This window comes from Diadema setosum, chromosome 4 (assembly GCF_964275005.1).
Source record: "Diadema setosum chromosome 4, eeDiaSeto1, whole genome shotgun sequence".
Lineage (NCBI taxonomy): Eukaryota > Metazoa > Echinodermata > Echinoidea > Diadematoida > Diadematidae > Diadema > Diadema setosum.
Window position 1 is genome coordinate 11,743,101 of NC_092688.1, and position 19,798 is coordinate 11,762,898.

At 38.9% G+C, this 19,798-nt stretch overlaps 1 protein-coding gene across 1 annotated transcript; it reads left to right on the plus strand.

Annotated features, from left to right (window-relative positions):
* The first annotated feature begins 4,343 nt into the window (after positions 1-4,343).
* On the plus strand, positions 4,344-14,678 carry LOC140226868 (uncharacterized). The gene is made up of 11 exons (XM_072307298.1): positions 4,344-4,459; positions 5,232-5,430; positions 6,322-6,503; positions 7,408-7,521; positions 8,124-8,270; positions 9,181-9,374; positions 9,765-9,894; positions 10,729-10,829; positions 11,582-11,796; positions 12,527-12,768; positions 13,416-14,678. Exons 2-11 carry the CDS (start codon positions 5,238-5,240, stop codon positions 13,908-13,910), a joined length of 2,013 nt encoding a protein of 670 aa, XP_072163399.1. The 5' UTR covers positions 4,344-4,459; positions 5,232-5,237; the 3' UTR covers positions 13,911-14,678.
* The last annotated feature ends 5,120 nt before the right edge of the window (positions 14,679-19,798 follow it).

The window sequence follows — 19,798 nt, forward strand, 5'->3', positions numbered from 1 at the left end:
CGGTTTTGAAAATGGCTGTGATATCCAAAATCAAAGTAAAACAAAGCGATCCTAATAAAAGATGGGTCTCACCTTTTAGTAGGATTGCTTTGTGTTGAATATTATTTAGCCATGTCAAAATCAATATTCATCAAATTGACTTTGAATTCATTCGAGAGGGATGCTCTTTCATATTTCATAAGAGGTTTCTCATAAAAAAACGTTAGAACCTTAACCCCATCTCAACCAAAACTGTACCATCCCTTTAACCAAGGTTGTCTAGAAACACAAACAAACCAGATATTAGCGAGCTTTAGATCTACGACGCGAACGCCGATACAACGCCAATAAGACCAAAAAATGGTGTTCTGCACATGCGCGAGACAGCTGTTTCTTTATTTTTCAACTCGGGAGGCTGCGTCGTCTTAACGTCCCCGTCGCAGATCTAAAGTTCCCTATATTGACACTGATTGACGCGCATGGACACGGATATAAACTACGACAATTAAGATCAAAGCAGACATCTACATAAGCACACACATACACAGAGAGATAGAGAAAAAACACACACACACACACACAAAATTTATTTTTTTCCCCATTGGTATTTAGTCATTTTCCATTCGAATAATAATCTACAAGGCATTGATTATAGAATTGAACAAATATACCTTGATGAAAGTGATTATGTTCTTGCTGTGTAAAACTTTTTTTTCCAGACAGTGGAAATACTATTGATAAAATAAACACCTAGCAAAGAGTAACAATAGCATATACACACATTCACACACAAGCGCACATACACACCCGTCAGATTATGAGTATGTTGTCAGCTAATGTCAATTATCAATATTTCTGTATGTGGATGTGGCTGTAAAATTATAAACTCTGAACTTATAACAACCAGTTTTGAATGGACTTGATTTTAAAATGTGAGTGTTATAGGACCTATCAATAATTGAGTCGGCTTAACCCTATGTGTGTGCTTTGAGGGTCGGTTATAGCGATGTGTATACTTTCCAACGCCCTATAATCAACGTCTATTAATTCGGTGACACTTCAGTTTCATAATTTTGGTGATGCGTATACTGTTTTCTTTATATTGTATTCATAGGTTGATTGACCAATTCTGGATAGCGTTGGTATCATGGTGAAATTTTGAATCGTTTTGCTCTGACGAGTTATCTATATACCTGCGAATGGGACACAAAATGTATTTTATATCAAACAATGTCGAAGGTAGTTCGGATTCTGACCGATTTTTATCGGATTGTATTCTCTTAAAAGATTCACATCAGCACACATATTAAGATATGACTTTGGATCTAGTTTGGTGATGCGTATGTACACGTCAAAGTGTTGTTATTCTCTTTTATTCCTGCAAAGGTTAATCGGTTCTTGTATAACGTACTGGTTGTTCTCATGGTGAAATTTTAAATTGTTTTGTTGTGGTAACCTTTTTGTGGTAGACTTTTGTTTTGTGGTAAACTTTTATGTGGCTGTGATTTGGAAATAAAATCTATACTCTCTATCCAACAATGTTCGAAAATAGTCAAGATATTAACCAATTCTTATCTGAGTGCATGCTGTATTAAGCTCAACATCATGACACGCCCAAGCTTGGATACAATACATGTGGAATACACAACACGCTCTAAATTTCATTTCATTTCATTTCATTTCATTTCATTTCATTTCGTTTCATTCATTTCATTTCATTTCATTTCTGTATTTGTCCAAATTATGTATAAAAATGTGGCATGGAAAATTGGTTTTGTCACACTTTCATCATAAACACATATTGACGACAGATAAACAACAAATTACATTACATATGACATCGAATGAACGCTCAAACAAATGGAACAAAACATTCCATCAAAACAAACTATCATCGTAAAATGGTGAACGTGCAATATATATACATTTATACATATATAACGAAGAATGAAGAAATAAACTAGTAATGCATTATTTCGCCAAAATAATTATTAATAACTTGTTTAATCTGTAATTTATTTGATAATTATTTTTGGTGAAATGATGCATTACTAGTTTATTTCTTGATACTTCGTTATATTGGAGCGAATATACGTGAATTCTCAACATATATATGTATATATATATTATATATACATATATATATATACTGTATATATATATATATTATGATATAAATATATATATATATATATATATATATATATATATACAGAAAACTATATAAAGAATCAACTACTTCAAAAAATGTATATAACCACAAATTCTAAAACACATTTCATTAAAAGATACTTATTCAAATTAACTACGCCAACATCATAATCCGTAAATTATAACACATATTGCACATGATTGCTCGCACCCCCCCCCCCCCACAACTAAAACCTGCTTTCTTTCACTGGTGCCCGATGTGTACAATCAACAACTATTGCACATTATCATAAAAACCCTCTGCACATATTGAAGTATATCAAGCAACATGTCTTTCTCCGATGTCCTGTGCAGAGCCTTTTCCCAAGAATTTGAGCGCCCTGGGGAAAAAAAAAATATCCGCAAACATACCAACCAACAAACAAACAAACAAACAGAAAACTGTATTACGAGTATATGTGAACGCGTTATGGAGTAAGTTGCCAGGATGGACTATAAAATTATGCAAACAGATGCCGTGCGTTGGCAATATCGAACAACGTGAGATGGTTACTGTTTATATGTTTATATGGTTACAGCTCGTTATTCCGAAAGTTCGTTATTCCGAAGGCTCTTCAGTCCGAAGATTCGTTATTCCGAAGGTTCTCTTTTCCGAATTTCATTTTCGGATGAACAAATCTTCGGAATAACGAACCTTCGGAATAACGCCACAAATTTTCGGATTAACGAACCCTTTTTCATTTTCGGATTAACGAACCTCTAGGTATAGGGAATTTGTGTGTTTCGGATTAACGAACCTTCGGAATAACGAACAGCACCCGTTTATATACCCACTTCGATGTGTTGCACCTGAATAAAGTTTCCTCGTACAGAAATGCATGGTGTATAATATAGGATATATAGCATATATATGATTATTTGCAGTCAGAAAAGGTGAATTGGTGTCTAAAGTAATCCAGCCTTCATGTATCAACAGGAATGAGGCATACTTTTCATAATGACAGGAGCGCTTAGTCGAAAAAACTCTCTCCACCCAGTTTATACACGTAAAAATGAAAATTCAATCCTTTGTAATTACATCGTACATGGGATGCATTGTACCATCACTTTCAAATCACAATGTAATTGTAATTGGACCCATTTTCCCTCACACACTGAGTAGGAGAATATATGAAAATAATGATATCCATTTTAATTCTATCAATTTCGTCCCTTACAATATTTACATGAATAGCACTATAGCTAAAAGGACAAGTAGGTTATAAATCCCAATGTCCATATTTAAGCCATCGTAACGGGATGATCGAGGGGTGGTTCAGTCAGTATATGCTTAATCAAAATGATGAGTTGATTCATGCACAGACATAGCAATAGAACCTGACTCATTACATTACCCACTGATTCATCCTATCTTTTAATTTTAGAAGCCCTCCAGTTATGGATCACAGTATATACCGATCAGCAGAAGTTATACACAGTGTCTGAAAACATAGGTCTATATCGGGCCTACGTTTCAGAGATCCAGTGGTATAGAGGCCCTATATAAATAATCGCAATAGACAAGGGATTTCCGAATAGAAATTGCACAAAGATTGAAGAAATTATTAATGAAAATCCAAATTGCTCAATTGGACACATTCTGACTCTAAGATCTGACTTCTACATGAAACATATAGCCCTACCATGCATTAGTTTAGAATCTTTAGATTGCCCATTTCTAAAGGTATCGGCCTCAGCATAAAAGCCCAGGGGCCCGTTGCATAAAAGTTACAATTATGGTAACTTTGCCATTCCAATGGTAACTACCATGGTAACAATACTCAACAGACAATCAATATCAAGAATTCCATGGAAGTTACCATTGGATGGCAAAGTTACGATAATTATTGTATCTTTTATGCACGGGCCCCAGATCAACATCAAAGGCACAACACATCTGCAGAATCTTTGTTTGTTTGTTTGTTTTTGGTGTTGTTTGTTGTTTGTTTGCTGTTTGTTTGTTTGTGTGTGTGTGTGTGTGTGTGTGTGTGTGTGTGTGTGTGTGTGTGTGTGTGTGTGTGTGTGTGTGTGTGTGTGTGTGTGTATTTTGCCTCCCTAGAAAACCGGCTACCGGGTACTGTTTGAACTCGGTGATGCAAACTTTTACACGAACCTCATCCGCCGCCGCACACTGTACTGATGACCGGCGGACCGGAGATCGACACATGCGCATACTCCAAGTAATCAGCCTTTCGAATATTGTTGCGTCGTCTTCAAAAATTGGTCATGGTTATTTCACTACACTAGTTGGCTGGCAACCTGGATTTCTAGCATCATATCAACACCTTCGGTATGTGTCGTAGATATAAGATAGAGTAATAGTAGTCAGGCTGGGAATTGTGAGGCAGCAAAGTTTTATCACGATTGTGATGGTAAAAGGTCACATCATTTGACGGCACAGTCTTAGTTCAGTCCCATGCGTTTTGTTTTGTGTTGTTCAGAGATTGAGCTGTTGACCAATTGGTTATCAACCGTGGCCGTGTTTACACGTAATACCCCCCCCCCCCCCCCTCGCCCAGAGTCCATGATATAGTCTGATAGTAGAAATCCATATCCAGGATTTTAGCAGTGACAGTATTGCTATTTAGAGCCGCATCTGGAATATTCAATGAGGTTCACAATGGTCCAACCCCTTCTTCAAGTTTGCTGTGCCGCACCACACACTACCTGTGGCTGTGGTGGTGGTGGTGGTAGTACTTAGTAGTAGTGGTACTGGTAGTGTGGGGGGGGGGGGTGATTGTTGTTGGCTAGTTTTGTTTTGTTTTTCTTTATAACCCAAGACTTTCTCAAGAACCTCAAGAGATATTTGATGATATTTTTATTCACAATCATATTGATATGCATTTGAAGGGGAGTGCTATTGTTTATGAATGCAATCATATCAACAAATTTAAGGAGTGACTAAAATAACCAATTGATATGATCCAGATCTTAGTAAATATTAATACAAATAATTGCCACTTTGTATATCATGTATATCTTAAGCAATCTTTGATTGAACTCATCACTTTGTGAAGCACATAAAAGTGTGTGTTTGTGCTTCTTATTTCTTTCTGAAACAGATCTAAATGACAGTAACCTTTCAGGGTATGGAGGAGACCAAGCAAGGAAAACAAATACCTTGGTTTGATGTCCAGCTCACACCCAACTTCGGCTACGTTGGCACACAGGAAGCAGCCAAAGCTCTCCGGGAGTTCTTTGAGCTGCAGAAAGCCCTGCGATTCACTGCACTCCGCACGTCTGCAAACTTTGGAAAGACTGGTCAGTAAACATCTCTCTATGAATTAATTGGATAGTGCAGATATGGGCTTGAGGACTTTTCATTCAGGCAGTAGGCCTAATGTGAAATATGTGAGTGAGCCTGAAACAGACTGCGAATGTCGAATGCAGTAAAACAGTAATCAGCAGAAAAATGTGGAAAAGTTTTACAAAAGTTGAAACATTTGAAGACAAATACCCAGTATATTCAGGCAAGTGTCAGTGGGAAATGCATATAGTAGCAAAATTGGCCTGTCCTCAAAGGGTTGATGAACTGTCCTACAGGTTGCATTTATGTTCACCATGTCTTCATAGATTTAAATTGTAGCAATTTTATCATCATTGTTCTACAATAACTCTTTGCTTCAAAATCATTTTGAAGCAGAAATAGTTACTTGGCTGTCAGGACTTGATAAAATATGATGCAAGTCATCACCCAGTTTTTGTGAAGTCATGGATGTTAAAACCACTAATAAGCAGTCCCTTTTATACTTATCATATGTAAAAAAAAAAAAAGAAAAAGAAAAAAAAAATGCAGGTACAGAGAAATACAAAATGTACCTATACATATGATTCGATTATAGTGAATCTATGGCACCAGATTAACAGAGAGAGATAGGCCTGTAATGTTTTTTTTCTCTGCATAAACAACTTAATTCCAAGTTGCATCAACTGATGGACTTACTGCTGCTGCTAGCATTAAGTTACTTGTAGTCTATGTTTTGTTTATTGTTTCATCCATTATGCATGGACCATACATGTTTGTACAGATTCTCAGTGCATTTTGTGATAAATTGATATTTTGAATAGATGTGTTCATAAGCCATTTGTTCTAATTGTCAATATATTTTTAGTCTCCTTTCCTATTCATTTTCCTTTTTTTTTTTTGTTTAGATACATTAAAGCAGAAGAAAAAATTGAAATGGGCTGACATTGAGTCGGTTGCCGGGACGGCCATACCATTTGATGGCGTCCCGTTTCTCATCCTGGACAAAAACACCTACGAGTGTGAGTACGGCAAGGACCACAAGCTCAAGCAGAGAGCCCAGCGAAAGTCCTCACACAATAATGATCAGGTATATTGCTTTGTATTTGGGGTCGTTCATTGTTTGTTACCTCCAACAAGGGAGGAGGTTATTTTTCTTTGGTGTTTGTTTGTTTGTTTGTTTGTCCAAGTGTAAAATAACTCAAAAAGTCATGAACAGATTCAGATGAAACTTACAGGAAAGGTTGAGAATGACATAGGTAACAGATGATTAAATTTTAGTACTGATCTGGCAATTTTGTTGATTTTATGGAGGATTTTTGATATTTTGGCAGGTAGGGACAAGAACTTGGGAGTTCAAGCTGCACATATTTAAAGTTTTCCTATGCATACTAAAGTGCATGCTCTAGTTTCTGTTAAGGGGAGGCGCACTGTACAACTGGAAGTTTATGAAGTAACAAAGGCTTCTACAGTGTATTGGGAGTTTGGGTGACTTTCAGCGTGTATACGTATGGGTGGAAGTCACTGATCTCTATGGAAGAACAAGATCAGTGGTGGAAATGAGCTGCTTGACAGAGGTCTGCACTCTCAGACTGCTTCTCTAGTTTTGTTTTGTTTTTGTTTTTGTTTTGTTTTTTTCATGAAATGGGTAATCAAATGTCGTTCAGAACATGATATGATAAAATGATTGCATTAGATGGCAAATATTACTTTCTGTCCAGTGCAGTGTGAATAAGGTCTGTGTGAATTTCTTTGATATTATATGTTACTGAAGAAAGGGTCGTCCATTACCAAAACCTTTTCTTTTCTATATCATGACAATGAATGTAGCAATATGCAGTGATTATAAGGTGAAATACTCTGCAAGATATGACTAGGTGCATCTAGTGGGGCCAAACATCTAAATTCATCAGAGTGATGAATATGTTCTGAAGTGTGTGAATTACTCTATGCCATGTCAATGTTACATCACAGCTAGTTTGTTATTCTGCCAGGACGATGCCGTCAGTAGCTCCAGACGGAAAACCAGCGAATCAGACAAACACAAGAAGAGAAATTGCCCCGCCAAAATCCGTATGAAGGAAGTTATGAAGTTTCCAGATTTCAAGGTGGGCATTTTTTTACTGTTGATCACACAGCAATGGGTCAGTTTTTTTGTTTACAACAACAACAACAACTGCAACAAAAACAACAATAACGACAACAACTGCAACAACAAAGAAGAAGAAGCAAAATAACTCACAGTGGAAGCCGGAAGCCACTAAACTCTGATTCTGTTCTCGTGTGGTCTTAATCTGTACCAAGCACATTTGATACTTTCAGCTTTCAGATTGTTTGATATGTTAGAGAATATCAAAAGTGGTCAAAGAGGGAATTTGTTCAAATCCATTATGCAGTAACAAGTTGTGATGGATGAGGAAAGGAGAGGAGCTAATTTAACATCGATCTAAAGAAGATGCAATAATTCATGTAAAATGATTATATATAGGATTTTGAAATGTTTTATGAAAGTGTGGATGGGCTGGGATCAGCATGGCTGCAGTTTACCAATTTAGATATGATAACATGGTGCTTTCAAATTGTTATGCTGTTGATAAAGCACCCTAGCCCTCCATCCTCTATCCATCCTCTACTCATAGCAGGTATTTAATTTGGTTGATTTTTAAGGATGTATTCCCATGAAGCAAATTTATTGTATGTCCCATTCTAGCTGGACTTTGACAGCCGCTACCAGAGGAACAAGGTGACGGAAAACCTCAACATCGCCATGGAGAAAGGTCAGGTGGTGGGCGAGAGGCGGATCTACATCTCCTTCCCAAGAGACGATGAGCACAAGGGTCATGACCTCAGAAGCCAGGTCAGTGTCCAAGAGCAATTTTACCGTATACCGTAAGACCAGAAACATTCTCGCTATAAAATTCTCGCAGACTGGAGCTGACAGCCATCCTCGTTGCATGAAACTTCCGTGAATCGCCACGTGCATTAGTGTAAACAAAACCTTTTCTTGTGCATTTTACTTTTTGTGAAGCTTGGCTCGTCACCAGATTCACAAAATTTTCATGCAAGCAAAAATTCTGGTTCTTACAGTCAGTGTCTAAAGCAAGCACATTGTCAAAAGTCATAAATCAGCAAAATACAGGTCTCTAAATTGACAAGAAAGAAGAAAAGCATATTTCCTGTGAATGATATGATATTTCCAATAAGCTACATCATAGATTGTGGTTGTGGTGCCAATGCATGTGATCATCCCTCATCACAATTTCTGTGTCAGTTGCAACTGCACGAAATCATATCATTGTTATTCACTGTCAACATAATGCCACAAAGTCCTGTGAAATTGTGAAGCTTTTCTTCATGTACTGTAATAGGAGGAAATGTTGCCGTGCATTTTAAGTTTGCGAATTTCACGAGTGCCAAAATTTGCGAAATTAAAATGCATGCGAAAGTTCTTCCCTACACAATATGCATTGGATGCATTGGCAATTTGCGAACATTTTATGCTGCAAGAAAGCCGTCAGCTCCAATTAGCTAAATTTTCATGCCGCAAATATATCGTCTTTTACAGAATGCTTAATCTAACATGCTGCATCCACATACTTCTTGGCTTTGTTACAGAATGTTAGCATGATTTGGTATGTAATATAGACAAATTGCTTTGAGATTACAATTTCATTTTATCAATGTACTAGTAAACATACTGCACAATTTTTGTTTCTTCTGTTATGTTTTTCATTTTGTGTGTGTGTTTTTTTCCCCCTTGCTTTCAGGTCTGTGTAACTGGTCAGCATGTAGATGAAAGAATCATCAACTTGATTGACCAGCTGATAGCCGAGAGAGCCGAGAGGACTGTGGAGGAGGTCAGTCAAGAGGTCAGCTCTTTCGTGGAGGACGTTCTGTCTAAGGACGGCCTTGCATCAGACTCGCCGTCCTTCAGACTTTCCCCAGGTGATGGTGATATAAGGTATGTTCATCTGCTGGTTTGAATTTACATGCCTTTTCAAAGAATCTGTATTTTGTTAAATGTGAATCGTAATTGCACTACTTAAATCATAATTGCACTACTTCTTAGACAAAATTTCTGCTGGTTTCAGACAGGCAGTTTATATGTTTTATGAGGATGGAGGGATGGATCTTGAGAGGATATCTTCAATCAGTAACTGTTCTGCAACCTTTTCGTTATATTCAAAGCACCCAAGAAATATGCTATTGTATTATTTTGTGGTGGAGGTATTATTAAGATACCAAACTGTTGAGCATAGTTACCTGCATGAATGAAGGAAATATGTGATGTGATAGAAAAGACAGTGTTCCTCCCCTTCTCATGTTTCTTTTATCGTGGGTCTCATTAAAGCTACCATATGGAAGCAGCAATCATCATCCACACATATTCCAAACTCAGTCCCGAGGAGCTTCCGGAGCTTGTGACGAGGCTCAGGATGAAAAGTGGAGACCAGATCTATTTCAGGAGACAGTCCATTCGGGTATGGCACAGATAGTGAAACTAACATCAGAAAAGCAAAGACTTGAGATTCTTTTTGTGTGATGAAATCTCAAAGTCCCAGCCTCATAGATCTTACTTTCCATTGCAAATAGCACTAGCAGTTGGTGATGCAATAATGAGCAGTTAGAAACAGATTCAGTGTTTTATGTTTCTTATGATAAAATAACATATCCATTTAAATGGGTACACGGCAGAAAATGTGTCATTGGTCTTAATTAGAGAACTATCATGTCACTGTCCTTGTACATTCCTTTTTCAATCACGTTCTTGCGTTACTGTACCATGCATACCGTATTAATATGTTATTACCTTTTTCCTTGTTACATTGTTTTATCTCATATAGAGGCTGTAGTCATAAATGAGTACAACTCTTTGCTAAGTCTGACAGGTCATGACTACAGTCCTCTATGAAGTAAAACAATATAACAAGCAAAAAGGTTTTATCATGTACTGTAAAAGTGGAAATTTTCGTGCATTTCGCGCAACCAGAGAATAGCACGAAAATAAAAGCACGCAAATATTTTTGCTCGCCATATGTTCCTGTACTTGATGTCTTGATTCTGTGGAATTAAAAACACACGAAACTCTTCTTACCCGGCCGAGCGCGAAAAATAAGTCGCGCGAAAATATCCACTTTTAGGGTATAATACATGGTATAGTAACAGCAGAACAGGATTAATTTAACAAGGAACATAACAGTCTATACAATGATATGACAGTTCTCTGTCAATAGCCATACATTGACACCAGAATCCAAGTCATTGGGAGGAACCGTAGTACTGAAGTTTTGTTGCTTCAATGTAAATTCACACAGGAGAGACTTCTACTGGTACATCAGACAGCGGAACAGCAGCAAATTGTGAGGAACTCCTCCAATGCAACATGCTTCCTTGATTCAACGTGCACAACAACTCTGTGAGTCTTAATAATAAAGGCTATCACCCTCTAAGAGGGCTTGGCTAGCATTGAAGTGCAGTTTTACACTATTTACATTGTACAAGTTGCCATTGATGAATGATGCGACATCAGATGAACCAAAATGTAGAAGTTTCATCAGTATTGGACACAAAATAAAAACTGTATGGAAATATCCCTGTCTCTCTTGTTACTTCTAAGAACTTATATTTGTTGCAGCCACACAAACAAGATGATAATTAGAAAAGGCAATGATGTGATCACCTCACAACATCTATTGGTTGGGACACAAAATTATCATTGTCAGATCAAAGTACATTAATCATGTTCATGGTCTGTGCCTGAAATATGGGTGTTGGGATAAGCTTCATTTTGTAGCTTGAATGGCGTGAAATATTTTAGTAATTTTTGTACATGGCACCTTTTTTTCCACACCATTTCGCTGAAGTGTTTTACAGCATATCGTTACCCAAATCACCAGAATCAAACTTGCTCCTACAATACATGCCAATTCATACCCGTAATAGCAATGAGATAACCAACATTTTTCATAGTATACATCCCTTCACCTGAGTAGGGATAAGAATGGTGACTTGCTCAGGGTTGCAAGCACTATGGCAGGGCTTGAACCCTTGACTTCCATTGAGAAAGGTCGTTGCACAATCCACTAGACCACAATATACTTATGAATGCATACATACCTTTCTGTTGTTGTTGCCATATTACTGAATATCTTTTGCATCCACCGACAGCCAATCCTTGCCGCTGCTTCTCCTTTCCGTGCGTACCGAGGGAGGGCGCCACCACCGCCGCATCGTGGCTTCCGCCATCCTGCAGGAAGCGAGCAGGGAGGCGATGAGGGAAGCCCTGCGGGTCGTGTGGTCGTGGAACCCATCTTGGTCACCGTCGGCTTTCGCGACGGAGTTTGAGAACAAGGACATGGGTGCAGCGGAAAGCGTCTTCTCAGGTTAGCGAGTGCAGTGGATCTCCTCTTACTGGAGATATGACTTATGCATGACTTTAGTGTATGATACGTCCGTAACCTCTCCCCATGAATTTCTGACTTTGTGCAGTGAACGCCACTGTTGCTTCATTGCAGCGTAAGCAAAAATAGACATTTCAAGAACAATATGGTAAAACCAGAAATTTTCATGTGCATGCATGAAACTTGTTCGAATTTTGCGAGGAACCAGTATTTGCGAAAGTAAAATGCAAGCAAAAGGTTTTGTGTACACAATGCATTGAACGACAGCGTCAGTTTCCAAAGTTTCATGCCGTGAATGATTCTTGTTTTACAGTAACTCGCACACAAGAGGCAGTATTACATTCAACCTCAGTGTGTACCTACATAATTATATCATGAACATGTGAGACTTTGACTATCACCTTTTTCATCTTGTTTTCACGTTTTCATTATGTAATATCAATTTTCCCTGTATCTCTCTCATAACCATATTTTCCCTGGCCTTGTATGTCGTATAACCTTCCACAGATGATAAGATGGCCGATGAACTAATTTGCGTGATTTTTTTTTTTTTTTTTTTTTTTTGGGGGGGGGGATTTTTTGCTTTGTGTGTGTGTTTACGTGTGGGTTTGTATGTCTTTGAATTTTTGTCAATATTGATAAGTACATCCCTGCTCATACTTGTAAGTACATCCCTAAGTCATTGTGTTTGTTAACATGATTTATGTGGTAGGTGTCCCCATCCACCTCTGCGACTACCACCGGTCCTCAGAGTGGAGGCGATGGCTCCGAGACCCGACCCACGTCGTGGAGGGATCCGCCGACTGTCTCCTGGCGCTGCTGGAGGGCGTGGCCAATGCCAGGAGCAAGGAGGAATACTGTCGTCTCCTGCAGATGCTGCGGGACAGCGACTTCTGGCAGGGAAACCCCAAACTCAGGGCCTGGTTCGGGGGCAGGTGGCTTCCCCACTACACAGTAAGGAAACTGACCAGACACTGACAGAGAAAACAACTGTGTAACTGCAAAAATTTAATTTGGTAATTTGATCTTGGACCGCAAGACTAGATTTAGGGGATAGGTTATAAGCTTTTGTTCGATGTAAACTTCACCAGGATTTGGTGAAGACGCCTCTCAGGTTTTTTTTGTCTTTCCAAGTAGCCTTTAGAATATCCAAGAAATGTGATGTATTTGAAATTGTATTTATCGATTGGGTGCCGTATTTTCTTCTTTGTTTCTTTTTGATTTTGTAGTGTCTTGTAATTGTTCCATTCATTACCATTTCATCCCATATAAAAAGGGGATATTATTCTCTATTATGATCTTGTTGCTTCCCCTCAAGAAGTAGTGAGTATAGATTAGAGTATGACATAGATTATGTTTTTATGGGGATTGATACATTTCTCCATTCTATTTGTACAGTTGTTTGTCATTAGTGGATTTAATAGTATTTCAAATATGCAGATCATGATATAATCACCAGGAGCAGAAAATCTTGTGACCATCATGTGAATATGAGGGATATTGTGCCACAGGAGTTCTTACATGGAATATTGCCCCCAGAACATGTTTTGAATACATGGGCTATATTTGAGTCTTAAACATTTCCTCCTTGTTTTACGTAGAAATGGGCACAAGCATTTCTATCCCGCACCCCATCAAAGCCTGCCCCCCTGCCTGGGGGCGAGGATGCAGAAGGGTCCCTGGAATCAGACTCCGGCTCCCTTGGGGGAGATACCAGCCACGCCCTGGTCCACTGCCTCCGCACCCAGTGCCTGGACTCTCTGCGACGGCTCACCGACTTGGCCCAGCGACTCGACGACCAGGATGACTTGGGCCGCCTCTACCAGTGCCTCCATCAGGCGGAGCAGCAGTATGATGCTACACAGCGCCCTCGTGTGGCGGATGATGCCGCGGACAATGACGTTGATAGGGTGGAGGAGGAGGAGGTGGAGGAAGGGGAAGAGGAGAGCGAAGAGCTGCAAATCAAGCGACAGAGACTTGAGGAGGCAGGACAGATTTTGGTCAACAGGGATGCGGTTGTCCTGGATACGGCTAGCGGAGATACCATTGAAATCCTGTGCAGTGATGTGACTTCTGAACATGTCAAAGCTTTATGACCTTCAGTCCACACAAGAAGTGTTGTTGGCACATACGCGACCTTAAACCACCCCATTTCATGAAGGAACTCCCGACCCTTTCTTCACTGATTGGCATATCTACTGGAGTGCTTTCTTACCTGTATTTATTTCAAGCTAGGGAAGAATTATCCAAATGTCAATGAAAAAGCAAAAGTTTCAGCTATTAGCAAGTGCCTGGGCATGTATCAGGGCAATTACCCACTGAGGGCCCCAGGGGGCTAAATATTGGTTAGTGATAAGGTTAAAAAACCCCAAAGATTAGGTTTGGGGTTAGGTTTAGGGTTAGAGTTTGGGTTAGGTTAGGTTTAGGTTCAGAATTTAGTATTGGGGTCATTGAAAGGGTCTGGGGTAATTGCCCTAGACCTGCCTGGGCATACCTAGGGCATACCTGCCAACTTTTCATGACCAAAAATAGTAATCAATTTTTTGAGAGACATTGCGAGGGAGCGGAGTGACTGAGCAGGGGGAGGGTGTGGGAGGGGAGTTTCCCCCCTCCCGCGGTAGGAACTTTTTTGTATTTTTGATGTGTAGGAACCCCCTTTTCCTTTACTTTAAAATGCAGTTTTCCCCACTTCTTTGATCCAAAACAGAGGCCTTAGAGGCCTACATTTCCCAAATTGGTAGAGGTAAGAAAGTTCACGTTTGAGCAATTTTGATATGGCAAAATCCTAAGCACCATCTCATGTGCAATATTTACCTACTATGTACAGGGCTTGTACAGTGTCTTGTTACTACTCTCATGTGGTGATAGAGAATAAACAATAAATAGAAAATGTGATTGAATTAAAGAAAAAAAAAACACCTATTTGTCTCTAGATGTACGTTTTGGTGTCAAAATTTTCTTCAAACTTACTCTTGGTGTGTATAATAAGAGAATAAGAGTACAGCTGTAATATGTTTTTGACAGTCCTCCTCAGAGAAGAAGTTCTGTCTGTGCCGAAATATTTTTAAGAAATGAAAATTAGCCAAATTTTGTGTACACAAAAGAAATGGAGAGCTGCCTAACACCTAGGTCACACTCAGTTGCTCATTTGTTTTACTCTCTAAACTTTGACAGTTCATCACTTCTTTTTCTTCTTTTTTCTTGTGAGCCTGATTTTTTTTTTCTGCAAAATGTTCGCTTGCCTTCAGCTCTGATTTTCTGGTTTTCACACAAAGCAATATGTCAGAGTTGAATTTCCCTTAAATATCCAGTCTCAGCAGAATGTGTAGACACAGACACACGCATGAAAACACACTTCCATACACCAGTACACATATGACTGTATACTGTATAAGCTGTTATTTTTGCGTACAGATATTTTCGCGAATGAGGAGGTTACGAACATTTTCGCGAGATGTCATTTTTTGAGACTATCATATGTACACTAATGCCTGTCAGTTTGAGATATTTTCGTGTGTTTTTGAATTCATGGTCCAAATTCATGAAAATTAAACCCTCCCAAAAATAACAGCTTGTACAGTATCAAAGGAAGGCTCTTCTTCCCTTGTCAGTTCCAATTATGTGAAATATGATACATAACCAATTGTCACATCTTTGAGGACTTCTCCCATGTTTAGGCCTGCATTGAATGAAAGGCAAATTCTGTTTCAAAAGGTAATTTTGTCAAAAGGTTAAATCCACAACCGCATACCAGGGAGATGGAATAAGAAATACGTGTACATACTTTCGCTTTTCATGAAGTTTAAGTTGGTGGTATCCCTGCATTTGTATTACACAATGCCATTGATTGCATGAGAACCAAAAGGACTGCAAAATATGACAAAGTACACACTGTATTTGGTCAATACCTATCGGGAAACGTGCTACTTCTGAGGTAGCATATTTTCCTCTAAGACTTTTGTCTTGTAATCTGCCCTTGGTTACCATATATCAAAATATCACACACACACACACACACACACACACACAAACACACACGGACACACAGATACACAAAACCAACAACACAGAACCAATAACAAATAGGTCAAAATACCATTATGTAATGGAGGGAAAAAAAAAAAAAACCCAAGCCCCAAATAACAACATTTCAAAGCACAACCGTGTCTGGAAGAAATTAGTACCATCCGGTTTTAATAAAATTCAAGTGGGCTTTCAATACTATACAGATAATTTACATGAGAGCAGCGGGACCCGAATGAAGTTCGGGAACGTGCGTGAACCTAACGGGTGACATGGGTCCCCACTCGAAAAACTACCTACCTACTATTTATTTACAGCATATGTAATCAAAAGGCAAGTAACGCTCTGCCCAGATATTTTCTCAACCTGCCGACGATAACATTTGACAGGTGAAGATTTGCTGCGAGAAAAAATTGGGCGCTTGCATTTTGCATGAGTACTTCACATCATTTCTGGCATTTCTTCGATCTTTTTTTTTCTTTTTTTTCTTTTTGAAGGGGGAGGGGAATAAGCATGTGCGCTTCCTCGATAACAAACACAGATTTCCTTGAAGAAAATGCCTTCAAATAATCAAGAATCAAAATGAGACAAATAAAGTTTGGGAAAAAAAAAAAGAAATAGCTTGACAGTCCAGTGTTGATAAAAGAAACATATCACAAAATTATACTTAGCATTACTTCAATGTCAATATATTAGGCCACCTTCATTTCATTTTCGAGCTGAATCACGTCATGCTCCAAGACAAGAAAGCATGACGCATTAAATAAATTTGCAATGTAAGCATTCAGATGTGACCATTCATGACACCCATGTGAACTGCATGCTTATTGAACTGCTGCATGGTTTTGAGATACAATCCACCAACAAAGATACACAGACTCCATGCCACACATGCACTAACACATTTCTTTGTACAAGGTAATACTGAAACAAATAGATCCAAATCCAAGCATTCATAAATTAACACGGGATGTTATGAAAGGAGACGGGACACTCTTCCATCCCGCTCAGAGCATGCACTTGACCGATTTTTCTCTGCAGTTCTGAACATGATTTAGCAGCACATCTGAAAGTGAGCCACACATCTCTGACAACTCGGAGCTAGAAAAACACTAAGTCCAGCATTTATTGACCTCAAGGTCGTATGTCCGATCACAGCAGGAGCACTCCCCCATACACCCTCCTATAGTGAAAGAGACTGCTTTTATCACACGATGCACAATGACCTCATAAGACGACGTTTCTGCGCCCATACAGATAATGGATGTATTTCTCAAATGCCCTGCACTCTGCTGTCTGCATGTCATACACAAGTAGAGAGATGTTTTGACCACTAAGTACTCAAGTTCTGCTTTCATTTACTCAACATTTTGCTTCAAAAAATATGTGCTTCTGCTGACGGGTTAGATGGTTTGGGGCAATGGCGAAGGGACATACCGGATGCATGTCTGCATGCTGGGCATGAGTGCCTACACCTCCCTGCCTGTGTGGACATATAACTTGTTGAGGACAACGTACAAAAATAAATAGCAGTAAAAGCAGCAGACTGAGAGGGCGATCATACATGAAGACTGTTCTCCCTTTTTTGTTTCTAACCTGCAGAAATAGCATGCATTGAAAGCATATTGTTGTTGTTTTTTCACACCAAAAGAAATCTCAGGCACCACTCTACCTGTTATGCAGCAACACAACACTTGTTATACGTTTGTTTGTTTTGTTTTTTTCTTTCCATTCATGCCGAAACTCACAGAGTAGAGAACATTCCAAATAGACTGCCCAAAAGATATATTCCATAGTCATGCATATCTCTGTCTGTCTGGCAACCATTTGGCTACACATAAACCCCTGTAATCCAGTCCATTCATGCCATTATTGTTGACTCTTCCCTCCTTTTCAGTGAACCTCCATTGCCACAGCACAGTGCACATAGAGCCAGAGTTGTTGAACCTAAAACTTTCAATACCCAAGACCTTCAGCAAATGAAGCCCACTCAGATTAAAAACGGCGCACAGCCAGTACACATAAAATGTTTCTTTTCCCCCGCCGGATACTTCTATTCCTTCCATCCATACAGGTTAAAATATGCGAGACGTCCACGAGACACTGCTCAATGCAAACGTTGGCAACACCTTCCGAGCGTTGGTTTGTGATAATGCAAAGAGAACACACAAAAAAGGCATCAATACAGGATTCCCTGCCAATATGATCCAGGAACGCATGTTCTACTGTCCATTTTCCTGGAAATCTTGTCACGTGACGAGTAAAAAGAAATGTAACTATACGCCTTCTTGCTGCGGTCTCTCTAGCAAATTCTTCTCATCCAGTTCTTCTTGCACAAGGACACTGACATTTTCACAGCGGGCACTTACAAGAGTTAATCATGCCACATTGGCCAAAAAATGTCCAAAAGTTACACTTTCCAGGCTGGTACTCTTACTATTTCACACATAAGAAAATTGGGGGTGATCATGCAGTAGTCATAGAACTGTCACATGCATCAACTCATTACATTGTATTTCCTTCATCATTGTACAACTTGTAAATTTCACGCATATTTCAAGAATTCCTCAGTATAATCATGTGGTTGGTGAGTTACAATGGTTACATAGAGGAAAAAGTGGGAAGGGAGTGTAGGGAATGATGAGCAGATTGGATAGAAATGCACACTACAATCTATTTCATTGCTAGAACATTTCAGTGTCTTCCATTTAAGTGTACAGAATCAAAGTACAATATTCTCCCTTGTAAAAGTGCATGTACATAGTCATTCATCATGCCTTATGGTATAATTCTCACTGAAAGCAACAAAAAAAAAAAAAAAAAAAAAAAAAAAATGGAGACCACCCTATGTATAAGACAAGGGCCAACATTAAAGGAACAATGTGGTACAACTTTGAACTATCAGCCAGCTGAGGTATGTAACTTTTCTCTCGTCATGGGTTCAATAACCTTGGAGTCTGGTTTTGGCATGAACAGGTTTGATGAATTTCTCAATGTTGTCACTTACACCATGGGAAATTATGTTATTTGTTGCATTCAAACATGTCAACAATCAATCCCCGCAATAACATTCCATTCTTAACAACAACAAAATATAACGCTTGGGCATCTGGGGTATCGGGATAAAAAAAAAAAACATTGCCCCCTCATGTGACAATGGAACAGGCATGACCACAAAATTGTGAACCAGTCGAGATGTGTGGAAAATAGAAACACTAATGTAGTAATTGCAAAATCATTTTAACTTTCTTTTACTTAAATAATTATCATCATGATTATATCATGTGCTTGCACACCTCTCAAAAATTAAATTGTTTGAGAGTTTGTTTGTTTTGATTACCTAAGTGTGCATGTGTGTATGGGGACAAATTAACAGGAAACAAACTAGATTGCCTGTCATGCCCCCCAGTCATCTGGGTATCTTTTCTTCAGGTGACTACCAACAAAACATTTGCATTGGCAATAACATTATTTTGCTGTAAAATATAGAATATGATACCAAATATAAGTGAACGACCTCAAACAGGATGAGCTTGAAAGGGGGGGGGGGGGGAGCAAGCTAAAATCACAACCAAAGACATGCCCTGTGAAATTTCAGGCAGAGACATATTCAAGACCTTGTGCTCATATGGCAATTGTCGGGGTACTTGAGACAATGATTTACAACATCTGCAAACTAAGCATCAATTAATCCACTGGGATATTCCCCCTGAATTTCCCAGAAAACTTAACTGGAGAAGTAATGGGCTGGAAATGGTTGACGGGAGAACAGAATAAATCTCTCCTATTGATTTTAGGTTAACTACGTCACACTTCTTGCATGTCCTGTAAATTTTCCAAATGACGCATGTCACAAATCACCGTCATTGCTGCTGAAAGAATATAATCACATGGTTTACCGTTTCATGGCAAATGACTACCGATTGGATTAAACATCACACATAACGACTACCTCATGTCA